Source organism: Moschus berezovskii, chromosome 25, assembly GCF_049115385.1.
Source record: "Moschus berezovskii isolate FMDL1 chromosome 25, NW_MosBer_1.0, whole genome shotgun sequence".
NCBI classification, from domain to species: Eukaryota; Metazoa; Chordata; class Mammalia; order Artiodactyla; family Moschidae; genus Moschus; species Moschus berezovskii.
The window spans coordinates 49,650,772-49,675,684 of NC_142484.1; the positions used below are offsets into that span (position 1 = coordinate 49,650,772).

The 24,913-nt window shown below is 46.3% G+C and overlaps 1 protein-coding gene across 1 annotated transcript; it reads left to right on the plus strand.

Moving 5' to 3' along the window:
• Positions 1-224: 224 nt before the first annotated feature.
• LOC129542120 (elongation factor 1-alpha 2-like) lies at positions 225-20,184 on the plus strand. The gene is given in 9 exon segments (XM_088832278.1): positions 225-248; positions 17,318-17,476; positions 17,646-17,825; positions 18,320-18,616; positions 18,743-18,842; positions 18,845-18,892; positions 19,321-19,570; positions 19,728-19,969; positions 20,093-20,184. Coding segments are annotated over 9 exon segments (1,392 nt in total).
• The last annotated feature ends 4,729 nt before the right edge of the window (positions 20,185-24,913 follow it).

The following is a 24,913-nucleotide window of genomic DNA, read 5'->3' on the forward strand; positions in this document are numbered from 1 at the left end:
ATGTGTCTTTTGCCTGGAAGATTCTCTGTCGCCCTCCACTTTCTATATCCTCTAGGTCTCAGCTTGTGTAGCTTTCCCAGGAAAACCTCCCACAAACCTATAGACCCTAGGTGATGTCGGACCACTCTCTCCACCTCCTCACAACATCTTGGATTTTTCTTTCATGGCATCATCACAATTGGAGGGAATCATTTAAGTAGCTGTTTAACATTTGCTGACATGCTATGAGTGTGGATGATGCCGCCAGAGTGAGCACCCCTAGGCCTGGGGTGGGTGACACTGTACTATGCAGTCGGAACAGGTGAACTAGAGCTTCTGCACAGGGTGCAGAAGTGATCCGGGGAGGGGCGGGAAGGTGTCAGATCATGGGGGCAGGGTCAAGCTCAGCAGTCACTGCATATTTGGGCACAGAACTCTGAGAATTTCAAGAATTCTAAATTCAAACCAGGGTTTCTGGGTTAACTAGAAAGCAAACAAACCATTGTATGTAATGATTTGTTTCTTGATTTATAATCATTAAATGGACACAGGCCATTGGAAAAGACCCTGATGCTGGGAAAGGTTGAAGGTAAAAGGAGAAGAGGGCGGCAGAGGATGAGATGGTTAGATGGCATCACTGACTCAATGGACAAGAATTTGAGCAAACTCTGGGGGACAGTGGAGGATGGGGAGGACTGGCACGCTGCAGTCCCTGGGGTCGCAGGCATTGGACTGAGCACTGAGCAGGAACAACAGTGTGGATCTCAATGTGTATTCTAGCCCAAAGGCTGATGACAGGATTTGTTAAGTGAATAGATTTTATCCCTGGATCTCAGCATTTACCACATGGAGTGACTGGATGAAAAAAAATGTATGTATGGTTCATGCAAATCAATTCCCTCAATAGCAAATGCATTTTATTTATTTATTTAATATTTAAATAAAAGGAAGATCCAACTGCCAAATGTAATCTGTCTACAGAGGGTGAGCTATTTTTCTCGGGGCAGCTCTGACTTGAATGTGTCCTTTCCATGATTCAATAAAAAGTACAATTAATCACAAGAGCTAATGTTTATTGGGCCCTTATGTTCAAGCACTGTTTTAGTCCCTTTATTTGGATTGATTCATTTAATAGTCACAATCCTATGAAATAAGTGTATTGTTATAATCCTCACCTCACAGATGAAAAAAAAATTGAGATTCAGGGAAGTTAAGTGACTTGCCTAAGGTCACACAGCTAGAAAACAGCAAAGCTAGAATTAAGTTCCCAGCATTCTGGGTTGCATATTTTGTAATGTAATTTGTGCAGAAGTCCAAGTCCTTCTGTGCTCCCCCGCCCCTCGCCCCCGCAATAGCCATCTCTGGGAGCTCTTGGAGTCTTAAGTCTGAACACTATGCTCCCTAATGCTGAGTTGCCTTTGCAATCGGTGAGAAATAATAGGGGATTACATTTGGAGTTTAGTTAGCCAGATGACTAATACCACTAATATCCCCATCCCTGGGAAGAATTCCACCTAATTTTTACATTCAGTCTCCTCCTGCAGCCTTACGGGAAGGCAGAGACAAAATAAAGAACATCTCATTTATTTTCAATAATGAAGGTTATTGGATTTTCACTTAATAATAAATGACATCAGGGGACCCAGATTGGGGGTTGGGGATCAAAGTTCCCTAAAGGTGAATTTTTTACATGCTGTAAACTTTAATTAGCAAATATATTGACTGCCTGAAAATGCTCTAGTCTGTCTGAGTAGAGATTTATTGTTAGAATGGAAAAACCCAAGTCCCAGAGTGAAAGCAAAGTCCTTTCCTGTTCTCGGGCAGTAGGCTCCAGGGACCCCCAGGGGGCAGTCTAACCGTCAGGGATGCAGAGGCAGAAGTAGGATGGGGGACAGCAGGGAGGAAAGCCTGGAGGTGGACGCAGAGTGTGGAGCCTCCAGAGTATTAACTTCCCAGCTACATGTTTTCAAAAGATGCTCACGTTCTTTGTTGCGTGTGGGCGGGGTGAAAGGGAGACTGTTACTATGGTCATGCTCGGTATCAAATTGCTATATGCCCTATCCCGGGAGACATTCAGCAGCCCCTGCTGTAGGAAGCGTTCAGGTAGTGTCAATATTAATCAGCAATTAATAAATATTTTTGCATGACAAGAATATTTTTATTTTAATGTTATTCTCTGTAGCATTATTCATAACAGCAAAAAATGAAAACACCTTTTGAACTCTGTAACTGGTGCTCAGTGAATCTCAATTCTCTTTTCCTCTTCCATTCTCATCTTGATCTTCACTTCCAAACTGACAAACCTGTATTTCACGGGGCCCTTATGAGAATAAAATGAAACAAACACTTCTCTGCTCAACACAACTGCCATTCACTAGTAACCGCGATTTATTGAAATGAAGTAATTGGAAGGACTGATGCTAAAGCTGAAACTGCAATACTTTGGCCACCTCATGCGACGAGTTGACTCACTGGAAAAGACTCTGACGCTGGGAAAGGTTGGGGGCGGGAGGAGAAGGGGACGACAGAGAATGAGATGGCTGGATGGCATCACCAACTCTGTGGACATGAGTTTGAGTGAACTCCAGGAGTTGGTGATGGACAGGGAGGCCTGGCGTGCTGTGATTCATGGGGTTGCGGAGAGTCGGACACGACTGAGCGACTGAATTGAACTGAACAGTTGCCAACACACAGTATAAGTTTAACACGTTTGCTAAGCAAAACAAAAATGATCAGAACATGGCTAAACTAAAAGGACGATGCTCCCCCTTTCCAAGCTTCTATGGATGTGTTCCAAATCAGAGTGATGGAAATAAACCAGACTGCACACTTGGGATAGTCCCAGTGATTTCAAAGCAGGTAGCAAAATCCAGGCTTTGGCATCAGTATTCCTGACGTCAAGTCCACACAGTTCTCAGAGGAGAGTTACTTCTGGACCAGAAATTGGCTGCCTTCTCAAATGGTCATTCGGAAGGCATCTTGTTCTGCACCACAAGCCCTGGTTGTCCCGTGACTGAATCTTACCTGCTCCTTGAGACAGTCACCTCGTGTTTCCTCTCTGCTTGCTCTCCCACCCTACCACACAGATGCCACTTCTTTTGATCTCACATAGGAGCCTAGTCGGAGAAGACAATGGCAAGCCACTCCAGTACTCTTGCCTAGAAAATCCCATGGATGGAGGAGCCTGGTGGGCTGCAGTCCGTGGGGTCGCTAAGGGTCAGACACGACTGAGCGACTTCACTTTCCCTTTTCACTTTCACACATTGGAGAAGGAAATGGCAACCCACTCCAGTGTTCTTGCCTGGAGAATCCCAGGGACGGGGGAGCCTGGTGGGCTTCTGTCTGTGGGGTCACACAGAGTCAGACACGACTGAAGTGACTTAGCGGCAGCAGCAGCAGCAGGAGCCTCGTAGGCTGCAGTCCATGAGGTCACTAAGAGTCGGACACGACTGAGCAACTTCACTTTCACTTTTCACTTTCATGCATTGGAGAAGGAAATGGCAACCCATTCCAGTGTTCTTGCCTGGAGAATCCCAGGGACGGGGGAGCTTGGTAGGCGGCCGTCTCTGGGGTCACACAGAGTCGGACACGACTGAAGTGACTCAGCAGCAGCAGCAGCAGCAGCCTTCTTTGGTGGGTAGGTCACATGGGCATGGACTTGGGAAGCCTGAAAGAGCTTCTGGCCTTGTCCTGATCCTGCTTATGCAACTGGCCCTCAGCAAGCCAGCGGCCTCTCTGTGCTGTCTCTATCTGCAAATCAGTAATGATCTGGGGCTTTCCTGGCCGTCCAGTGGTTAAGACTCCACTAGGCATGGGTTTGATCCCTGGTCAGAGAAGTAAGATTCCGCATGCTACATGCCACGTGCCATGCACAGTGCTGCCAAAACACACACACACAGTAATAGTCTGGTCATTGTGTGATTGTTACGTTTGAGAATCTCTTTCCTGAAATGTTCACTGAACCCTCCTGTTTCCTCGCCTCCAGTTAGAATTACCCTAGTTGCGTGTTATCGCTCTGTTAAAGCACTATTGATGCCTTGGTTTCATCTTTCCTTCCCGCATCCCTGGATCTCAGTCTCCTTATTGCCTGTGATGCTCAAGAATGTTTGATGAGTGAATGAATGAACGGGAAAACAGTAGAAAGTACAATGCTCGAAAGCAGTCAGACTCATCTATAAGAGTCCAGGTAGTTAACAGTTCAAGATTTGTGGGCCTGTTGCAACCACAAGAACGAAACAGCCTTTTGATGAAAGTGAAAGAGGAGAGTGAAAAAGTTGGCTTTAAACTCAACATTCCGAAAACTAAGATCATGGCATCCGGTCCCATCACTTCATGGCAAATAGATGGGGAAACAATGGAAACAGTGAGAGACTTTATTTTGGGGGGCTCCAAAATCACTGCAGATGGTGACTGGAGCCATGAAATTAAAAGACGCTTGCTCCTTGGAAGGGACGTTATGACCAACTTAGGTATTATATTAAAAAGCAGAGACATTACTTTGCCAACCAAGGTCCGTCTAGTCAAGGCTATGGTTTTTCCCGTGGTCATGTATGGATGTGAGAGTTGGACTGTGAAGAAAGCTGAGCACCGAAGAATTGATGCTTTTGAACTGTGGTGTTGGAGAAGACTCTTGAGAGTCCCTTGGACTGCAAGGAGATCCAACCAGTCCATTCTAAAGGAGATCAGTCCCGAATATTCATTGGAAGGACCAATGCTGAAGCTGAAACTCCAAAACTTTGGCCTCTGATGCAAAGAACTGACTCAATGGAAAAGAACCTGACGTTGGGCAAGATTGAAGGCAGGAAGAGAAGGGGACGACAGAGGATGAGATGGTTGGATGGCATCACCGACTCAATGGACGTGAGTTTGAGTAAACTCTGGGAGTTGGTAATGGACAGGGAAGCCTGGCATGCTGCAGTCCATGGGGTCTCAGAGTTGGACATGACTGGGCAACTGAACCGAACTGGCTGAACTGCAACCACTCACTCAGCTGGTATGTCCCAAAACAGCCACTGACACAGGTAAATGAATGGATGTGGCTGTGTTCCAATTAAATTTTATCTATGGACACTGAAGTTGAATGTCATCTGATTTTTACATACCATGAATTATCATTTTTTCTTTCATTTTAAAATGTAAAAGTCATTCTTTGCACATGCGCACACAGAAAGTCGATGCAGGCCAGATTTGGCTCACAGGCCCTAGTTTGCCAGACTCTGCTCTAAAGAAATAGTGGGTGTGTGCTCAGTTGCTAAGTCGTTTCCCATTCTTTGTGACCCTGTGGACTATAGCCTGCCAGGCTCCTCTGTCCAAGGGATTTCCCAGGCAATAATACTGGAGTGGGTTGCCATTCCTTCTCCAGGTGATCTTCCTGACCCAGAGATTGAAACTGGGCCTCCTGCATTGCAGGAAGCTGTAACCCTGGGCCACCAAGAAGACCAAAGCAATAGCAGATATGTTTTTCCAGGTGATGCTGGGACTGCCCACGGGTGCCTCTCCTTTCACATGAATAAATCCTGAGATCCACCAAATATGTGACACCAGGCTGTGTCTCCCCACCATCAGCAGGGAGGCTCCTCCTGTCACCTGCTGCCCTATCAACCTGAAGGTCTGACCAGCTGCCTTCCCTACACTCTGTCCCCTCAAATGATCTATGATTCTCCTACTCCTGGGGTGCCCAGACTGGTTTTCAGTACACAGCTCATCTTCCCAGCAGTGAGCTCTGTCCACATCTGCAGAGCAAGGGTTATCCTTTGGACATGCAATTTGGTTAAGAATTGGGGTGAATTTGCCTCTATCCTTTCTCATTCATTGTGCAATTACACTGATTTAAATTATAACACATTTTGTTCATTGAACATGTTGTTGTTGTTGAGTCACTAAATCATGTGGGACCCCATGGAATGAAGCACACTACTATGTCCTCAATCAGCACTGTGTTCTGGGACTTTTCAAGTCTACCTCATTTATAAAATGATTTCAAAGTAGCATTGACGTCTGCATCACCAATATGGGCTTCTTTCTCTTTCAAGACCTGTTTAACAGAGGGAGGTTGGTAGGAACCAGCATTAGAAGTATAAAAGATTTGTTGAGAAGGGAGGCATAATAAAACCATCAGTTATTGAGAGTTTAATACATACCAGGTGCCAGTCTACAGATTCTCCCATGAAAGGATCAAAGCAAACATAAGAGGGCAGATAATATCATTATTTCAAACTGAGGCTTAAGAAAGTTTAACTGGTTGAAAGTCATTTATCTAGGAAGTAGGAGAGTGAGGTTTTGCCCAAGTGATCTGACTCCAGAGCCTCTTCCTTTTAACAATTTTGTCCCAGAATTGTTAAAGTCATAAGTGTATTTCATCATTTTCCACCGTCAGTATAAAGTTTTGGCTAAGTCTCCTCTTCTTCCTTTAGTTTATTTTTATATTGTTACATCACTCCATATTCTTTTATGAATTCCTTTTTCTTCCACCATCACCATCATTTCCCTCTCTTTTTTTTAATTTTTTTTTTTTCCCAGAATGAACGTGGGATCCTAGGCTTCCCAGGTGGCTCAGAGACTCAGGAGATGCAAGTTTGATGCCTCGGTTGGAAAGATCCCTTGGAGTGGGAAATAGCAACCCACTCCAATATTCTTGCCTGGGAAATTCCATGGACAGAGGAGCCTGGTGAGCTACAGTCACGGAACCACCTTGAAGGGATCGTTTCAGTGTCCCAGTTATAGTCATTCTATATTATATCCTATGTACACAGTTTAGTAATAAGCATGTGTCCTATATGTACATATGGTATATGGAGTGTTCAGAAGTCTGAGGATTTAAGGTTTGGCGTCATCTCTTGTGATTGCTAAGTGCCAAAGATAAACAAGAATGTGATTTGTTTCTTTATAAGAAATATGACCTCCATGGGAACTTCTCTTTTGCCCTATTTTTCTATGCTCTAAACCACTGTTTTCCAAACTATATTCCTCAGTACATTAGTTCCATGAGTGGTTAATAGTATATCTCTTAAAAAGGTTCCCCAATCAAATACCTGCAGTGAACTCTACCATGAGTTTTTGCCCTCATAGGAAACAGGGTTCCCATAGAATCTAAGGCATGGACTGCTCTGTTCTTACCTCTAAAGAGGCTGCTGCCTCATCCTATGCTAATGAGGACACCATTCTCCCGAGATTACAATGTTATCAGCTTCTCAGGTACTTAAAATGTACAGATTATTGTTCAGCTGGGGCTACTTCTCCAGGACATTAACTTCACCAATTACGAGTGCATTTTCTCATCGTTTCTTCTTGCTCAGTTTCATTTTCTGACGGTTAGAAAGCTAGCTTTCCTCCACATTGAGACAATTGCCTCCACTCACCTGCCTAAACCTTACCGTCCCTTCAGTTTTCACTCCTTCTGTTCTGCCTAGTCTCTTGACCACTTCAGTGCTTCCCCGGAGGTGGTAACCTTGACCTTTTAATGACCATCCCCCTCCACACTCTCATCCTCTGCATGAAGGCTACAGATGCTTATGGCCTTGTGAAAATAATTCCTCATTCATTCTTTCAGCTGTTAAAAATTAAGGACCTACTATGGGCTGGGCGTTGTTGTAGGATCTGGTTGAAAGGCTCAGTAAATGAATGGGTTTCCTCCGCTGGGATTTGGGAAGCTCTGTTAAGTAATGCATGGCTAGGTAAGTATATTTATCTTTTAGGAAGAAAAGTGCTCTATAAATCAGGGAACTATTATAATATTTACATATTGGTACCATGAAAAATGATTTAAGCAGTTTTCACTTTATTAAGACTCCTGATAATTTGCATTTATATAAGCACATTATTGGCACAAATTTGTCCCTCTGAGTAGCTCCACATAAAGTGGTTTTGCTTTAATTATCTCTCACAAAGCAACTATAAAATGATTGTAAAACAATTTGCAAGTATGTGTGTTATCCATAAATGCTAAATAACAGTTAAATTATAAACACTATGCAGTGAAATCTGACATTTCTCAGGATAATATTTCAGTTGCTCACCTGACGTACTGTCAACTCTGGAGCAATAACATCTGGATTAGGATAGATGTGTAGCTGGAGAGGTAAGGAAGAGTGTGCACTTACCTTAGGAGCACCCCAAAGGAAGGAGAACCTTCTTTTACCCTCTAATTTTTTTTCTGTACCTTCCTAACCCTCAGTGGACCACATGAAATGATTTCCAAAGCAAACCAAAGTAGTCATATAACATGTATGTATTCAAGGGCTAACACCATGAGTTCAGATATATAAGGTGTTTTAAATATTAACTGATGAATGGATACAATAGACATCTGAACACTTCCTTTGATCCTTCATTAGTGGACTCAATACAAGTCACTGTAAATGACATTTTGGAGACAGCAATGAATAAGTTCGTCAAGATCCCTGAGCACCCATCCAAAAAAAAAAAAAAAAAACAAAACCCAGAAGCTCCTGATGATATTTACATAGTCACTTTTCTCCTCCAGGGCTTTGAAGGTAACACTTTTGCCAGCAGTGCAGAAGTAAGTTTAGAGTTCTCAGTCTCTAATCACTCTGAGCAAACTCTGTGGGTCCTTTCTGGAGCTTACAGTTTCATTTCCAACCCAGTATCTGATTCTCCGAAGGACCAGTGGAGGGAAAGGACAGGATGGTCATCAGTCCTATTCCACAGGTGAAGAAACTGTGATTCAGTGTGGTTTATGCAATGGTTTATGCAAATTCACACAGGAATAAACGAGAGACAGAACCTGAACTTAGATTCTAAAATCAAGGGAGGGAAGGGTGCTACAAATACGGGACATCCACAAAACAGTTTCCCCTGTATCATATGCTTTATGGGCTTCCCTGGTGGCTCAGCGGTGAGGAACCTGCCTGCAACTCCAGAGACACGGTTTGATCTCTGGGTTGCGAAGATCCCCTGGAGAAGAAAATGCCAGCCCACTCCAGTATTCTTGCCTGGGAAATCCATGGACGGAGGAACCTGGCGGGCTAAAGGTCCATGAGGCTGCAAAAGAGCCAGACATGATTTAGGGACTAAATAACAACAACACACACTTCACAGTGAAAAAGTGACAACTGGAAATATGTAATTCCCCATTGCTACATGAATGCATGAATGAATCAGCAGTTCTATGCTGGATTCCTGTGCTGACTTCTCAGACTTGCTGTCTTCAAATAGAAACCCTTTGGGACGTTTAATTTTGTGCCCTTTGCATCCTTCTTCCAACCACCACCCCAGCACCACCTATTTCACATCAGCCTATTTCCTTCTCTGTCCCTGATGAAATACAGATGAAAAAAGCCCCTCCTGTGCCCCAGTTCGGAGAAGGCAATGGCAAGCCACTCCAGTACTATTGCCTAGAAAATCCCATGGATGGAGGAGCCTGGTAGGCTGCAGTCCGTGGGGTCGCTAAGGGTCGGACACGACTGAGCGACTTCACTTTCCCTTTTCACTTTCACACATTGGAGAAGGAAATGGCAACCCACTCCAGTGTTCTTGCCTGGAGAATCCCAGGGACGGGGGAGCCTGGTGGGCTTCTGTCTGTGGGGTCACACAGAGTCGGACATGACTGAAGTGACTTAGCAGCAGTGCCCCAGTTATTTCCCTGGGACACTGCTCTGAGACAGATATGGGACTGGAGAAGGAGCAGCCTTGACAGTTTCAATCTCCATCCTATGCTCTTTTTTTTTTAATTGTTATATATTTATTTATAATTTTAATTGGAGGCTAATTACTTTACAATATTGTATTGGTTTTGCCATACATTGACATGAGTCAGCCATGGGTGTACATGTGATCCCCATCCTGACCCTCCCTCCCACCTCCCTCCTGATACCATCCCTCTGGGTCATCCCAGTGCACTGGCCCTGAGCGCCCTGTTTCATGCATCGAACCTGAACTGGTGATCTTTTTCACATATGATAATATACACGTTTCAATGCTATTCTCTCAAACCATCCCACCCTCACCTTCTCCCACAGAGTCCAAAAGACTGTTCTTTACATCTGTGTCTCTTTTGCTGTCTCACATATAGGGTCATCATTATCATCTTTCTAAATTCCATATATATGCATTAGTATACTGTATTGGTATTTTTCTTTCTGGCTTACTTCGCTTTATATAATAGGCTCCAGTTTCATTCATCTCATTAGAACTGATTCAAATGCATTATTTTTAATAGCTGAGTAATATTCCATTGTGTATATGTACCACAGCTTTCTTATCCATCCATCTGCCAACGGACATCTAGGTTGCTTCCATGTCCTGGCCATTGTAAACAGTGCTGCGATGAACATTGGGGTACACATGTCTCTTTCAATTCTGGTTGCCTTGGTATGTATGTTCAGCAGTGGGATTGCTGGGTCGTATGGCAGCTCTACTTCCAATATTTTAAGGAATCTCCACACTGTTCTCCATCTTGTGCTCTTTAAATTCTTACAGAGATGGGGATACCAGCCCACCTTACCTGCCTCCTAAAAAACCTGCACGTAGGCCAAGAGCAAGAGTTAGAACCAAACATGGAGCAATAGACTGGTTCAAAATTGGGAAAGGAGTATGTCAAGGCTGTACATTGTCACCCTGCTTATTTAACTTATATGCAGAGTACATCATGAGAAATGCCAGGCTGGATGAAGTACAAGCTGGAATCAAGAGTGCCGGGAGAAATATCAATAACCTTAGATATGCAGATGACACCACCCTTATGGCAGAAAGTGAAGAACTAAAGAGCCTCTTGATGAAAGTGAAAGAGGAGAGTGAAAAATTTGCCTTAAAACTCAACATTCAGAAAACTAAGACCAAGGAATCCAGTCCCATGACTTTATGGCAAATAGATGGGGAAACAGTGACAGACTTTATTTTCTTGGGCTCCAAAATCACTGCAGACAGTGTCTGCAGCCATGAAGTTAAAAGACACTTGCTACTTGGAAGAAAAGTTATGACAAACCTAGACAGCATATTAAAAAGCAGAGATGTTACTTCATTGATAAAGGTCCATCTAGAAGGAAATGGCAACCCACTCCAGTGTTCTTGCCTGGAGAATCCCAGGGACGGGGGAGCCTGGTGGGCTTCTGTCTGTGGGGTCACACAGAGTCGGACATGACTGAAGTGACTTAGCAACAGCAGCAGCAGCAGTCAAAGCTACGGTTTTTCCAATAGTGATGTTTGGATGTGAGATTTGGACAATAAAGAAAACTGGACATTGAAGAATTGATGCTTTTGAACTGTGGTGTTCAAAAGAGAAGACTCTTGAGAGTCCCTTGGATTGCGAAGAGATCAAACCAGTCTATCCTAAACGAAATCAATCCTGAATATTCATTGGAAGGACTGATGCTGAAGCTGAAGCTCCAATACTTTGGCCACCTGTTGTGAAGAGCTGACTCATTTGAAAAGACCCTGATGCTGGGAAAGATTGAAGGTAGGAGGAGAAAGGGGCGTCAGAGGATGAGATGGTTGGATGGTATCACCGACTCGGTGGACAAGAGTTTGAGCAAGTTCTGGGAGTTGGTGATGGACCAGGAAGCCTGGTGTGCTGCAGTCCATGGGGTCACAAAGAGTCGGACACGACTGAGCTACTGAGCAACAGCGACAGTCCTGTGCCCTGCCTGCCTCTGGGCTGAAGTTTAGAGCTCACATGTGTTGGATTTACACTGCTATCTGGCTTATGGTACAAAGTGAGGGGAGATTGGTAGCCTTCAAATTAACGGCAGTCTCGGCAGAGAGATGTCACCCCTAGAGCCCTGCGAAAGAAAAGCAATTACATGAATAAGTATTACCAGGGTCTTCCTTTGTCGGACAAATGTTCAGTAGCGGCACTTGTGATCAAGTCAATCAGCAAGGTCTACTGAAGGCTTGTGCTTCCACTACTTGTGCACAGATCTCCACACGGTGAGACCTTAACTGTGTGGTTGTGAGTGTGTCGTTCTTGCCACCCAAGACTGGAATGTGTCAAATCAGCTGGCCTGGGAATTCCTAGAGGTGCAGGTCCTTCTTGAATCATGTCTGACACTAAATGTTTGTGGATTCAAATCAGACTGAAAAGGACTTGCCTGAGACTCAGTTTCCACATCTAAGATGAGGAACGGCACCAGAATGATGCCCAGGGGACTTCCAGGAGGTAACATGTCTTGGCTATCACACGTATGTTGTTTTTAGAAAGGAACTCATTTGGGGGGCTTCCCTGGTGCTCCAGTACTTAAGAATCTGTCTGCCAGTGTAGGGGACACAGGTTTGATCCCTGGTTTGGAAAGATCATGCCACAGGGCACAAGGCAACTAATCGCATGTGACACAACTTCCGAGCCCGTGTGCTGCAACTACTAAAGCTGGTTCAGCTGGAACGAGTGCTCTGAACGAGGGGAGCCGCCAAGAGGAGAAGCCCGCTTGTTGCAACTGGAGAAAGTCCGCGGCAGCGAAGACCCAGTGCGGTGAACACTAAATGAATAAAAAGAAAGAAGTCCTAGAAAAAGAGAAAGGAACATGTCTGGATTAAAATTCCACCCCTGCCCCTGCCTACACGTTGGTTGTGTGGTTTGGACAATTCATTTTACCTCTCAGCCATCTGTGAAATGGGAGTTAGGCAAAAGCAGCTTTGAGGCGGAGATGTAGAAAGACGACGTGCTCCAGAAATATCTGTTGAATGAACGATGCTCAGAGTTCAGAGGGAAAGCTTTCCGTGTTAATAGGGCATGACTGTCCCTTTCCGCTAAAGCTGTCAAGCTCTGGAACATAAAGAAAAGGACCTTCTCCCCTTGTCTCCATTCTCCATCTAAGCAAGAATTATTTGAGTGGAAAATCACTAACTTAGAGTCTCTCCAACATTCGGTGCTTTGTCTCCTCCAGGGCAGGACCCCAGCTCCTGGGTTGTGGGGTGGGTGAGTCTGGTGTTGCCTCCCCCTCGTGCTGTTGAGGCAGGGACAGCAGACATCCCAGGCGGCCACATGCTTCAAGACCACCGCAGAAAAGGTGCTCTATGAGCATCTGGGCAAAGAAGTAACTCCGTCCTACTTAGGATTTGATTTCCTATGTTTGCAGGTCTGCAAACTGGATATCTCCTTGTTCAGGTGACCAGACCCTGGGAAACTCAGGTTTCCCTGCTTCTCATGGACACGCTTGAAATGGGACTAAACTAAGTCAAAACAATTCTTTTTTCAATTTTTAAACATTTTAATCAAAGTAGAGTTTGACTTTCAATGTTGTGTGCATTGCTGCTGTACAGCAGAGTGATTCAGTTATACACGTGTGTATATTCTCTTTTATCTTCCTTTTCACTATGGTTTATCACAGGCTATTGTATACAGCTCCTTGCGCTATAGAGGAGGACCATGTAGCTCAACCATTCTATATATGCTAGTTTGCATCTCCTAACCCCAAACTCCCCCTTCATCCCCCCCACTTCTCCAGCTCGGCAACCTCAAGTGTGTTCTCTGCATCTGTGTGTCTGCTTTTGTTTTGTAGATAAGTGCATCTGTGTCATATTTCAGACTCCACATTTCAGTGATGTCACACATGTCTTTCTCTGTGTGACTAAATTTAAGGTGTTGAAACTTTACATTCAAAGTTCCCCATCACTAACTCTAGTTTGTTTCATTTTGTGGCTTTCTTCTAAAGTATACTGATAATAACACAGAACAGATAAACAAAAGGTCCTACTGTATAGCACAGGGGATTATATTCAATATCCTGTGATAAACTATAAGGGAAAAGAACATGAAAAAGAATGTGTATACAGGCATTTCTGAATCACTTTGCTGTACAGTAGAAATTAACACAACACTGTAAATCAACTTTGCTGCTGTTCAGTCGCTAAGTCCTGTCTGACTTTGCAATCCCATGGACTGTAACATGCCAGGCTCCTCTGTTCTCCACTATTTCCCAGAATTTGCTCAAATTCATGTCCATTGAGTTGGTGATGCTATCTAAACTTCTCATCCTCCGCCAACCCCTTCTCCTTTTGCCTTCAATCTTTCCCAGCATCAGGGTCTTCCCATTGAGTTGGCTCTTTGCATCAGGTGGCTAAAGTACTAAATTTCAATAAAACAAAACAAAACAAAACAAAAAAATATATATATATACTGATACTGTTGTGCAGACTCAGTTTATGCCTGCAATGGAGTCTGTCTCTAGAAACTTGAATAAAATGGGGTGATCTCATAGCTACACCTCTGCTCACTAACTATAAAGACCAAGGGGTTTTGGTTAATAGGTAAACTAATTAATAGACATACTTAGTTCATATACCAACATTGGCCACATAGTCTAGCTTTCTTTAGGGATCAGTCCTCCCTGGAGTAACTTTCACTACAAAGTCACCCCTTCTTGTATTTATGCAGTTGCCCAACAAGCACATCTTGACCATATAACTTCATTTGTCTCATTGCATTGAGCTTGTCATTCTAAATGATTTTATTTCATCCTAACTCATCTGAAGCCTGCATTACAGTCACTATAGATTCATTCTAATTCTTAACCATCTCATTCCAGAAACCCTGATGACTTTATGTTTATACATTGTAAATACTATTTCTAATAAAATGATAATGAATTTCCAGGGCCCTTCAAATTTGTAAATAATGGGAATATTTTTCCAGCAACAGCCAATTACATTAGCTGGGAAAGTCATTCTATCAGGAACACTTACCCTTCAGCTGATTTCAATGTCAGAAAACCTCTTCATTCTGATTATTCCTGCAGTTCGGAGTCAGCCAAGACTACAGAGATACTATGTAAATGGCTTAAATGGAAGAAGTATAACAATAATAATTCTTAATGAGGAGACAGTCTGGCTCAGCAGAAGGCTGGAAACCTGGAGATGGAGGAGTATCCTCCTGTTTCTTCACTAATGTGTCTGTGACCTTGGGCAAATCGTTTGGTCTGTATGTAAGCACTTGGCTCTCAGCGAGCAGAGTCTGGCAACACAAGGCAGGGAGAGGAAGACAGGACCAGAGGAGACACTGGTTATGGATCACTTGCCACATGCCGGGCACTGCGCGGGATGACTGAGTTCACTGCTCAGGAAAGCAGGAGGAAAGAATTACCTCCATGTTACAGATGGGATGGAAGCTCAGAGCCAGTCAATTCCCACAGCCAGGAAGCAGAGGAGGCAGAATGTAGACTCAGGTCTACCTGGTTCTGTGGTGAAATTCCTTTACACACCTGACTTGCCTTTGTGCTATTTCAAAGAGGCTCAAACAAGACAGGTTATCTCATCTAACTAGCAAGACTCATAGCAAGACTCATAGTAAGACTAGGGAACTTCAGATCCAGATCAGGGAGTGAGCAGCTCAATTGCTCTGGATGGAAGGACTGGAGACTCAGGAAGGGGTCTAGACTCCAACCCTTGCAGTGGTCCCCAACATTTTTGGCACCAGGGACTGGCCTGGTGGAAGGCAGTTTTCTACAGATGGAACTGGGAGTGTCGTGGGGGATGGATCGGGCGGCATAGCAAGGGGCAGGGAGCGACGGGCCCTGGGGAGCAGTGGGCCACCTGCTGCTCGCCTCCTGCTGTGCAGCCTGATTACTATCAGACTGAGGACTGATGCTGGTCCATGGCCCAGGGGCTGGGGACCCCTGCATTAGAGTTAACTGTAGGGTCCTCTGGTGCTGTATCAAAGGCTTGAGCTTGACTTTGGGATGAGAGAGAAGATGCTGACAAAGGCATGTGTTCCCCATCTTGATGGCAAGTGCCTCTGTTGGCACTTTTGGTCCCCCCTCCACTTCTGAATCCCCCTCTATTTATGTGGAACACGCGTCAGCTGCACCCCCTGGCTGAAACGTATCCCCTTCTTCCAGGACTCCTGCGGTGGCCTCCTAAGGGTCTTTCTGATTCCAGCCTCAGCCTCTTGAAGCCTCTCCTCACTGAAGGAACAGTAATTTCCCCCCTGAGGACAATAAAGAGTAATCAAGAGATTCAAGCCAGGGGATTACATAATTAGACTTACAGTTTAGGAAAATTAAACTCTGAGCAATTAATGCATAATGATCTTCCCCTTTTACCTCTTTAGCCACTGTTTCCTTCCACCCATTCCCTCCAGGCAAACTGAGTCCAGAACTGTCCTTAATGGATTATTCTGCCTGACAAGCCCCTCTGCCTGTGCCCATGCCCGTGCCATGTTTCTTGCTGAAACATCTCTATGAAGCAGTCCTCCTCACCCCACCCACTTGGGAAGCCCCCCAAAGACCTTCACTCACAGCCCTCACAACTCACTCATTACTTTGAAACGGCTTCTTTGTCTCCCTTCCAGAGTGTGAGCCCCTCAGAGACCAGGGCTGCACCACTCCCACCTCAGTCACAGCTCCCAGGGCTCCACTAGATGTTAGTAGCCACAGTCCAGCCTTGAAGCAGGCGCCACTCCCCCTACCCCCCAGCAGTCCTGGACTGCTGACTGGAAGGAGCCGCAGAAGGACCCCTGACTCTCAGGGAGCCTGAGAGCTCTCCCCAACAAAGTCTCGCCATGACCGCTTCCTGATTCCGAGTCCTCAGCCCCTGGCGGTATCCAGCACTATACTTCCCAGCGCACTGCACGAATGAATGAAAGGCCACAGCCTTTACAGCACCTTAGTCTTGGGAAGTCACATGCAACGTCTGATGCCAGGCAGAATTCATTCTTATCTTTCTTCTTATTTTTTTCTTAGTTCCCAAATCTTCCCTTCCCCAACTCCACCCACACACTCACTTACCCATGCTTTCTTCATCCCAATATCAAATCAGTCAGAGAAGAAGTCTGAAAAATTGGCTTTGGGGGTAGGGAGTGGCATTCCCTACCCAGCTCTGCTGTCAGATTTGGGTGGAACCAGAGGCAGGCCCAGGGCTGGGCTTCTAAAAGCAGGAGGTAAGACAGCCACTCACTACTGTCACATATTCACTGCTGCAGCTCCTGCTGGGTGGCCTGTTCCCGCTTCTCTGAAGGTGGGCGCTGGCAAGGGGCAGAGGACCACCTTCAGGCTGTGGGATGGCAGGGCTTCTAATATATGGGGTGGACTGGTGCCGGGGTGGGGAGGCGGGTCTTGGGTGGGGAATTGGAAGGATGGAGAAATGTGGGGCAGTGGCTGAGCCCCCACATGTTCTAGGGAAGGCCCGCATAGGAGAAAGGAGGGAGGGGCCATGACCGCTTGGAAATCCCAGCTATAACCCTGGGACCGTGACCCTTGCCAGCCTGGCAAGTCCTTTACTTTCCAGATGGTGCCACCGTGTCCCAAGCTCTGAGCTAGGCCACGGCGTGGGGAGCGGGTGCTGGGGCGGAGCAGGGGGAGAGGAGTAGTGAGAGGTGGGCTGCCTGCCAGGACATCAGGGCCTCACCCTCTCCCCACCCTCCCCTCCCGTGCTCCAGTCTAGTTGACTGAAGGAAGCAACCACCGCAGTGGGCAAGGAGAAGACGCACATCAGTATCGTGGTCATCGGCCACGTGGACTCTGGCAAGTCCACCGCCACCGGGCACCTCACCTACAAGTGTGGGGGGATTGACAAGAGGACCATTGAGAAGTTTGAGAAGGAGGCAGCTGAGGTGAGCCACCCGCCCGCGGGGTTGGCTCTAGAAGTGGCGGGGGCTGGGGATGGCGGTCCGCTTCTGGCTGGGTCTGCTGGCAGAGCGTGGAAGCAGGGCACGCTGTGAGGTCTTGGAGCGGCGGCTGAATCTCCCATCAATGCGCTCCTCACTCCTTACCCGTCCCCAGATGGGTAAGGGCTCCTTCAAGTACGCCTGGGTGCTGGACAAACTGAAGGCAGAGAGAGCGCGTGGCGTCACCATCGACATCTCCCTGTGGAAGTTTGAGACCAGCAAGCACTACATCACCATCATCGATGACCCGGGCCACAGGGACTTCATCAAGAACATGATCACCGGCACCTCCCAGGTAAAGCAGCCCTTGTGCCCAGGTCCTTCCCTTTCTAACTAGGGCGGATGGTAGGGGAGGTGGCTGGCAGAGGGAGGGGAGGAAACTCAGGCTTTATTTCCTCGGGGAGGAAGGGCATCATAAGCCTTAGAAGGTATCCGCGCGGACTTTCAGTTCTGACCAATCAGAAGACAGACTCTAATGCGGTCCAGACACCATCCTCCTTTCGGGCTGGGTCAGGGACTGGGTTTTCTGACACCCAGACAAGTAGATCACCATGTGGGGCTCCTGAGGAAGGAACCGAAAGCTTATGTATGGGGCTGAGTAACAGTTTCAGTGGGAGGCAGGACCTCTGTGCACAGCAGCAGCCGGGGGATGAAGGCATTGTCGGTTTCTGGGGAGCGTCCCGCCCGCAAGGGGCCGGGGATTGCCCGAAGCTCTAGCCAGCCTCCCAGCACATCCGGCGCCCCCTCTCCTAACCAACCTCTTGCCCCCACGATGTCTGCCTCCCGCAGGCCGACTGCGCCGTGTTCATTGTGGCTGGCGGTGTGGGCAAGTTCGAGGCGAGCATCTCTAAGAACGGGCAGACCCTCCAGCACACCCTGCTCGCCTACACCTTGGGTGTGAAGCAGCTGATCGTGGCGGTCAACAAGATGGACTCGACCGAGCTGGCCTACAGCGCCGCACGCTTCCAGGAGATCACCAAGGAAGTGAGCGCCTACATCAAAAAGATCAGCTACAACCTGGCCACCGTGGCCTTTGTGCCCATCTCGGGCTGGCACGGAGAGAACATGCTGGAGCCCAGAACCAACGTGAGTGCAGGCTGGGTCCATGGGCCGCCGGGCGGGGGAGCAGAACGGGTCTTGGTCCTGGGGTGGGCATGCAGGGAGCCACTCCCTGGCCTTGCCTCCTCGTTTACCGCATCCCTGTTCCCGCAGATGCCTTGGTTCAAGGGCTGGAAGGTTGAGCGGAAGGAGGGAAATGCCACCGGGGTGACCCTATTGGAAGCTCTGTACTCCATCCTCTCCCCCACTCGCCCATCAACAAGCCCCTGAGGCTTCCGCTACAAGACGTGTATAAGATCGGAGGTGAGGGGCCAAGGCTGGGCCGGCTGAGGGGAGACACCAGTGCAGGAGGAGGTCCGCTGTCTGACTTGCTGGGCTTCAGATCCTGACCTGTGAGCAGTGCCAAACCCCCAGCGTTTCCAGTTTATCTGATATGCAGAGGAAACAGCCAGTCCTTGAGTTTGGCACTTCCTACGACGGAGAATGAGATGGCTGGATGGCATCACCGACTCTGTGGACATGAGTTTGAGTGTACTCCGGGAGTTGGTGATGGACAGGGAGGCCTGGCGTGCTGTGATTCATGGGGTCGCGGAGAGTCGGACACGACTGAGCGACTGAACTGAACTGAACTGACCAGCTCTGTAGGTGACCTTGGCCCTTGATCCCCAGGAAGCCAGCTCTTACCGGGCAGGGCTGGAGTGGTTCTAACCACCTGCCCTTCTTCTGCGCAGGCATTGGCACGGTGCCCCTGGGCCGAGTGGAGATCAGCTTCCTGAAGGCTGGCATGGTGGTCACCTTTGCCCCCAGTAGCCTCACCACTGAGGTCAAGTCTGTGGAAATGTACCACGAGGCCCAGTCGGAGGCCCTGCCCAGGGACAACGTGGCCTTCAACATGAAGGACATGTCTGTGAAGGACATCCGTCGAGGCAACATGGTTGGAAACAGCAAAAACGACCCCCGGATGGAGACAGGCAGCTTTGTGGCCAAGGAGAGCCACCCAGGAGGCCAAAGCCCTTGGTGCATGGTGGTGGTGGAGACTGCCTCTTAGAAATCAGCCCCAGTTTTGGTGGAGGCCCCAAGCGGCTCGAGGTTTGGCCCTGGATCTTGGGTCCCAGCAGTGATCCTCTTCCTCTCCCCCCGCCCAGGTGATCGTCCTGAATCATCCAGGACAGATCCACGCTGGCTATTCTCCAGTGCTGGACTGTCACACAGCCCACATCTCTTGTAGGTTTGCTGAACTGAGGGAAAATATTGACCGCCACTCGGGCAAGAAGCTAGAAGACAACCCCAAGGCCCTGAAGTTGGGCGATGAAGCCATCATGCAGATGGTCCCCGGAAAGGCCATGTGTGTGGAGACCATCTCCAAGTACCCGCCCCTAGGTGAGCTGGGGTGGATGGCTTCTGAATCCTGGGAGGGAAAGCACCTCTGACTGAGACCAAGGAGCCGTGCCTTCTGTGTCTGTTTTCAGAAATCTCACTCTTTTCCTTCCTCCTGTCCTCCAGGACGTTTTACCGTGCAGGACATGAGGCAAACCGTGGCCGTTGGTGTCATCAAGGCCGTGGAGAAGAAGAGGCTGCGGCCAAGGTCACTGTAAGGTCAGACCTCAGTGGCCATTTGGCTTCTCTTCCCCGGTGGACATCTTGGCTTCTTCTTTTCTTCTTCATTTCCCGCTGGCGGGAAAGAGTCCCGCCAGACCGTTGAAGAGCCTCTGACGAAACAGCTTTGAACAGAAATCAACCCTCCCTCCTAGACCTCCGGAGCAACCAACCTGGTCTCCTCACCTCGACTAACTGACCTATGAGAGACCACCACTCCAAATCTTGCCTAAAGTTATGTAAGTTGCTCTCTGCCTTTGTTCCGCGCAAACTTCCCCGACCTCGCTCTGTTAGGTCCGGGGATCCAGCCCGGAGGTGCCTAACCAGTAAAGCCTGTTACATTATTTGGCGTCTGGGTTCTTTTATTTAACGTCATGGGCCGTTTCGACCTTACAGTCACCAAGTCAGCGGTGAAGGCCAGCAAGAAATGAAGTGCATCCTTCTCCCATGCCATTTTCTCGGCAGCCTCCACTGTATGAGATACTTCTATGACTGAATAAAATTAGTAGTAAAACTTCTAGCTGATTTGGTTTCCTCCAAGAAGGAAAGGGTGAGGTCAGTGAGGAAATTCTGGGTAAAGAACCAATTTAAGGGCCATAGGCTTGGAAGTGTTTTATGCCGTGGGTAGTTAACACACTATTCAGGTCTTAACAGCCTTCTTCTGTTTCCCACAAGGAAGAATTGTTTGGGGATGTGATGAAGTCGAGTCAATAGCATAAGGCGAGATCCCAGGGCTAATAGGTGAGTCCAACACTACCATGTCCAAAGGCTGAGTTTTGCCAAGAGAATACACTGGTCATAACAACCACCATCTTCTAACAACACAAGAGAAGACTCTACACACGGGCATCACTAGATGGTCAATACTGAAATCAGATTGATTATACTCTTTGCAGCCAAAGATGGAGAAGCTCTATACAGTCAGTAAAAACAAGACCAGGAGCTGACTGTGGCTCAGATCATGAACTCCTTACTGCCAAATTCAAAAAGTAGTGAAAACCACTAGACCATTCAGGTATGACCTAAATCAAATCACTTGCAGTTACAGTGGAAGGGAGAAATAGATTCAAGGGATTAGATCTGATAGACAAAGACTATGGATGGAGGTTCGTGACATTGTACAGGAGGTAGTGATCAAGACCATCCCCAAGAAAAAGAAATGCAAAAAGGCAAAATGGTTGTCTGAGTAGGCCTTACAAATAACTGAGAAAAGAGAAGCTAAAGGCAAAGCAGAAACGGAAAGATATACCCATTTGAATGCAGAGTTCCAAAGAATAGAAAGGTGAAATAAGAAAGCCTACCTCAGTGATCAATGCAAATAAACAGAGGAAAACAATAGAATGGGAAAGACTAGAGATCTCTGAAAGAAAATTAGAGATACTAAGGGAATACTTTATGCAAAGATGGGCACAATAAAGAACAGAAATTGTATGGACCTAACAGAAGCAGAAGAGATTAAGAGGTGGCAAGAATACACAGTAGAACTATACAAAAAAGATCTTCATGACCCAGATATCCCGGAATGTGAAGGCAAGTGGGTCTTAGTATGCATCACTATGAACAAAGCTAGTGGAGGTGATGGAATTAGAGGTGAGATATATCAGATCTTAAAAGATGATGCTGTGAAAGTGTTGCACTCAATATGCCAGCAAATTTGGGAAACTCAGCAATGGCCACAGGACTGGAAAAGGTCAGTTTTCACTCCAATCCCAAAGAAAGGCAATACCAAAGAATGCTCAAACTACCACACAATTGCACTCATCTCACACGCTAACAAAGTCATGCTCAAAATTCTCCAAGCTAGGCTTCAGCAATACGTGAACTATGAAATTCCAGATGTTCAAGCTGGTTTTAGAAAAGGCAGAGGAACCAGAGATCAAATTGCCAACATCCGTTGGATCATTGAAAAAGCAAGAAAGTTTCAGAAAAACATCTGCTTTATTGACTATGCCAAAGCCTTTGACTGTGTGGGTCACATCAATCTGTGGAAAATTCTGAAAGAGATGGGAATACCAGACCACCTGATCTGCTCCTGAGAAATCTGTATGCAGATCAAGAAGCAAAAGTTAGAACTGGACATGGAACAACAGACTGGTTCCAAATAGGAAAAGGAGTATGTCAAGGCTGTATATTGTCACCCTGCTTATTTAACTTATATTCAGAGTACATCATGTGAAATGCCAGACTGGATGAAGGTTGGATGAAGCACAAGCTGGAATCAAGATTGCCGGGAGAAGTATCAATAACCTCAGATATGCAGATGACACCATCCTTATAGCAGAAAGCGAAAAAGAACTAAAGAAACTCTTGATGAAAGTGAAAGAGGAGAGTGAAAAAGTTGGCTTAAAACTCAACATTCAGAAAACTAAGATTATGGCATCTGGTCTTATCACTTCATGGCAAATAAATGGGGAAACAATGGAAACAGTGACAGACTCTATTTTCTTGGGCTCCAGAATCACTGCAGATGGTGACTGCAGCCATGAAATTAAAAGACGCTTGCTCCTTGGGAAAAAAGTTATGACCAAACTAGACAGCATATTAAAAAGCAGAGACATTACTTTGCCAACAAAAGTCCGTCTAGTCAAGATTATGGTTTTTCCAGTGGTCATGTATCGATGTGAGAGTTGGACTATAAAGAGAGCTGAGTGCCGAAGAATTGATGCTTTTGAACTGTGGTGTTGGAGAAGACTCTTGAGAGTTTCTTGGACTACAAGGAGATCCAATCAGTCCATCCTAAAGGAAATCAGTCCTGAATATTCACTGGAAGGACTGATGTTGAAGCTGAAACTCCAATCCTTTGGTCACCTGATGCAAAGAGCCGACTCATTGGAAAAGACCCTGATGCTGGGAAAGATTGAAGATAGGAGGAGAAGGGGACGACAGAGGATGAGATGGTTGGATGGTATCACTGACTCAATGGACATGAATTTAAGTCAGCTCTGGGACTTGGTGATGGACAGGGAGGCCTGGCGTGCTGAGGTTCGTGGGGTCGTAAAGAGTTGGACACGACTGAGAGACTGAACTGAACTGAACTGAACCATGTCCTCGGAATATCAGTGCCCTGAAACAGAAAATGCCAAATTCTCTTAGGCAGAAAGGGTACTATAAATGGATATTTGGGCTTGAGCTGTTCAGTTAAGTTAGGTTACCATGCCTAGACGGTGAGGAATGAATGGAGCTTTGTAGCCTTTGTTCCCTAATTTTTGTTTTCCATTTTTTTGGATGCAGCAGTGTATCTCATGGAATTTTATAAGCTATATCATATATTATCATGTGCTGGGAATCAAGTCTTCCGGGTCTGCCTGTAGCATATTCATTCATCCATCAATTTGGCAGATAATTAGTGCCAGATGGTGGTCTGATCCCTCAGACTTTACCTAAAGTGTAGAGACATGTAACTATCAGGTGATAAATGCATAAAAGCAAGTGAGCAGTAAGAGGGTAGAGGGGGAAAGTAGGCCATGAAAACTTTAAAACAGTAAAAATTTTCAGTCATCCCAGCGTGATGGCAACTTGGACCAGGAGGATAGTCATGATGGATTTAAGTGGTGAGAAATTCTGAATATATTTAGAAACTGACAAATATTTAAAAATTGCATTGAGTTATGAGGAAAGGGAGTTGAAGGTGACATCTAGTTTCTTGGCCTGTGGAATTAGAAAGATTGGACTTCTATCATGAGAGGTGGGAGTGGGATTCTAACTAAAAAAGATGCTAGTCTGGAGAGGAGAGAGGTCCAGGCTGAGATAATCAGGGAAGTAATTAAAACATGGAAAGTGGGTCCCTTGCCCAGAAGTATCTGCTTGGAGGGGCTAAGACATGCACATACACCTATCCTTCCTGGAAGTAAATTAATCAGTTGCATAACCACTGCAATCAGTTCTCTACTGGAAAAGTCATTACTCTTCAAACATTGAGAGTGCTATTAAAATGAATCAAAGCCTAATAAGACTCTGGGAGCTCTTTCAGAAGTCAGGTTGGGAATGAGCAGGAAATGATATTCCTAATCACTATGGAAGTTTGATGTTCAAGATTTAGACCAGGTTGGCAGAGACCTTTTTTTTTCCCCCACTGATCAATAACATTACCTGTTCCTGCCTGTCAAGTTGGCTTCCTTTCATGTACAAATCCCCAGGGAAACCCCACACCTAGCACAGACCTAGAAATAATAACAGGATGACACGTCAGAGCTGTCACAGTGCCAGGTATCAAGAAGCTCACCTGTCTCCAGTGCTGGGAAGCTTGTCAAATTTCAGCTGCTGTCAGCATGAACCACTTAAAGGAACCTGGACCAAACTTGGAGCATCTCAAGCTTGTCAATGTCAAAGGCTACCCAAACTGAGACCAGTGCAGGGGCTATGGTAGGTATGGAATGCAAATTGCTCACCTGTTGGATTTCTCATGCCTCCTGGGGCCTGTGCAGAACGGCTAGTCCTTTTTGTCCTCAGAACACCTTATTTAAAATTCTCTAAATCATAACCACAGGTTTGCTTAGAATGATTGGGGAATTAAACTTCCACTTAGGTGCATCCTTAATATGTACTTAATAAACATTTGCTGACCTGTGAATGAATGTCAACCTGCTTTTATTGAGAGAACTGAATGTTTGAATGCTAATTTATTGCTTTTGAAAGTTTTTTTGATGTAGACTAGTTTTAAAGTCTTTATTGGATTTGCTACAACATTGTTTCTGTTTTATGTTTTTGGTTTTTTGGCAGCAAGACACA